Genomic DNA, 515 nt, shown 5'->3' on the forward strand with positions numbered 1-515 from the left:
TTTTCATGACCATTTGCTAGCAGGCCACCCGGGGGTCGACAAGACAAGGGTGGCGGTGCGCAGTCTGTTTTGGTGGCCACGAATGGATGCGGACATCGAAACATACGTTAAATCATGTGTTCAATGTGCAAGGGGGAAAAGTTCACATTTAGAAAGTGGTGGTTTATTACAACCCCTCCCGATTCCTAGTTTACCGTGGGAGGAAATTAGTATCGATTTAATCGTGGGCTTGCCCGTAACAGAAGAGGGATGGGATGCGATTCTAACAATTGTTTGTAGGTTAACGAAGATGGCGCACTTTATTCCAACGACGCAAACTGCGTCTGCGGAGGATATTGCGCGACTTATTTTGAGGGAAGTTATTCGTTTGCATGGGGTTCCGAAAGCTATCCTCAGCGATAGGGACACGCGATTCACTGGGGAGTTGTGGCGGAACTTGTGTGAGATGTTAAAGATTAAACAAAGAATGTCGACTGCTTACCATCCACAAACGGGATTTCGCGCAAGAACGAATC

The 515-nt window shown here is 47.4% G+C and overlaps 1 protein-coding gene across 1 annotated transcript; it reads left to right on the forward strand.

Moving 5' to 3' along the window:
* Positions 1-82: 82 nt before the first annotated feature.
* On the forward strand, positions 83-427 carry CSUI_010511 (gag-pol polyprotein; the record flags this gene model as incomplete). Its single annotated transcript, XM_068070614.1, has 1 exon — positions 83-427. A coding segment is annotated over one exon (345 nt), but the record flags the coding sequence as incomplete, so codon positions are not given.
* Between the last annotated feature and the right edge of the window lie 88 nt (positions 428-515).

This window comes from Cystoisospora suis, assembly GCF_002600585.1.
Source record: "Cystoisospora suis strain Wien I chromosome Unknown contig_7650, whole genome shotgun sequence".
Lineage (NCBI taxonomy): Eukaryota > Apicomplexa > Conoidasida > Eucoccidiorida > Sarcocystidae > Cystoisospora > Cystoisospora suis.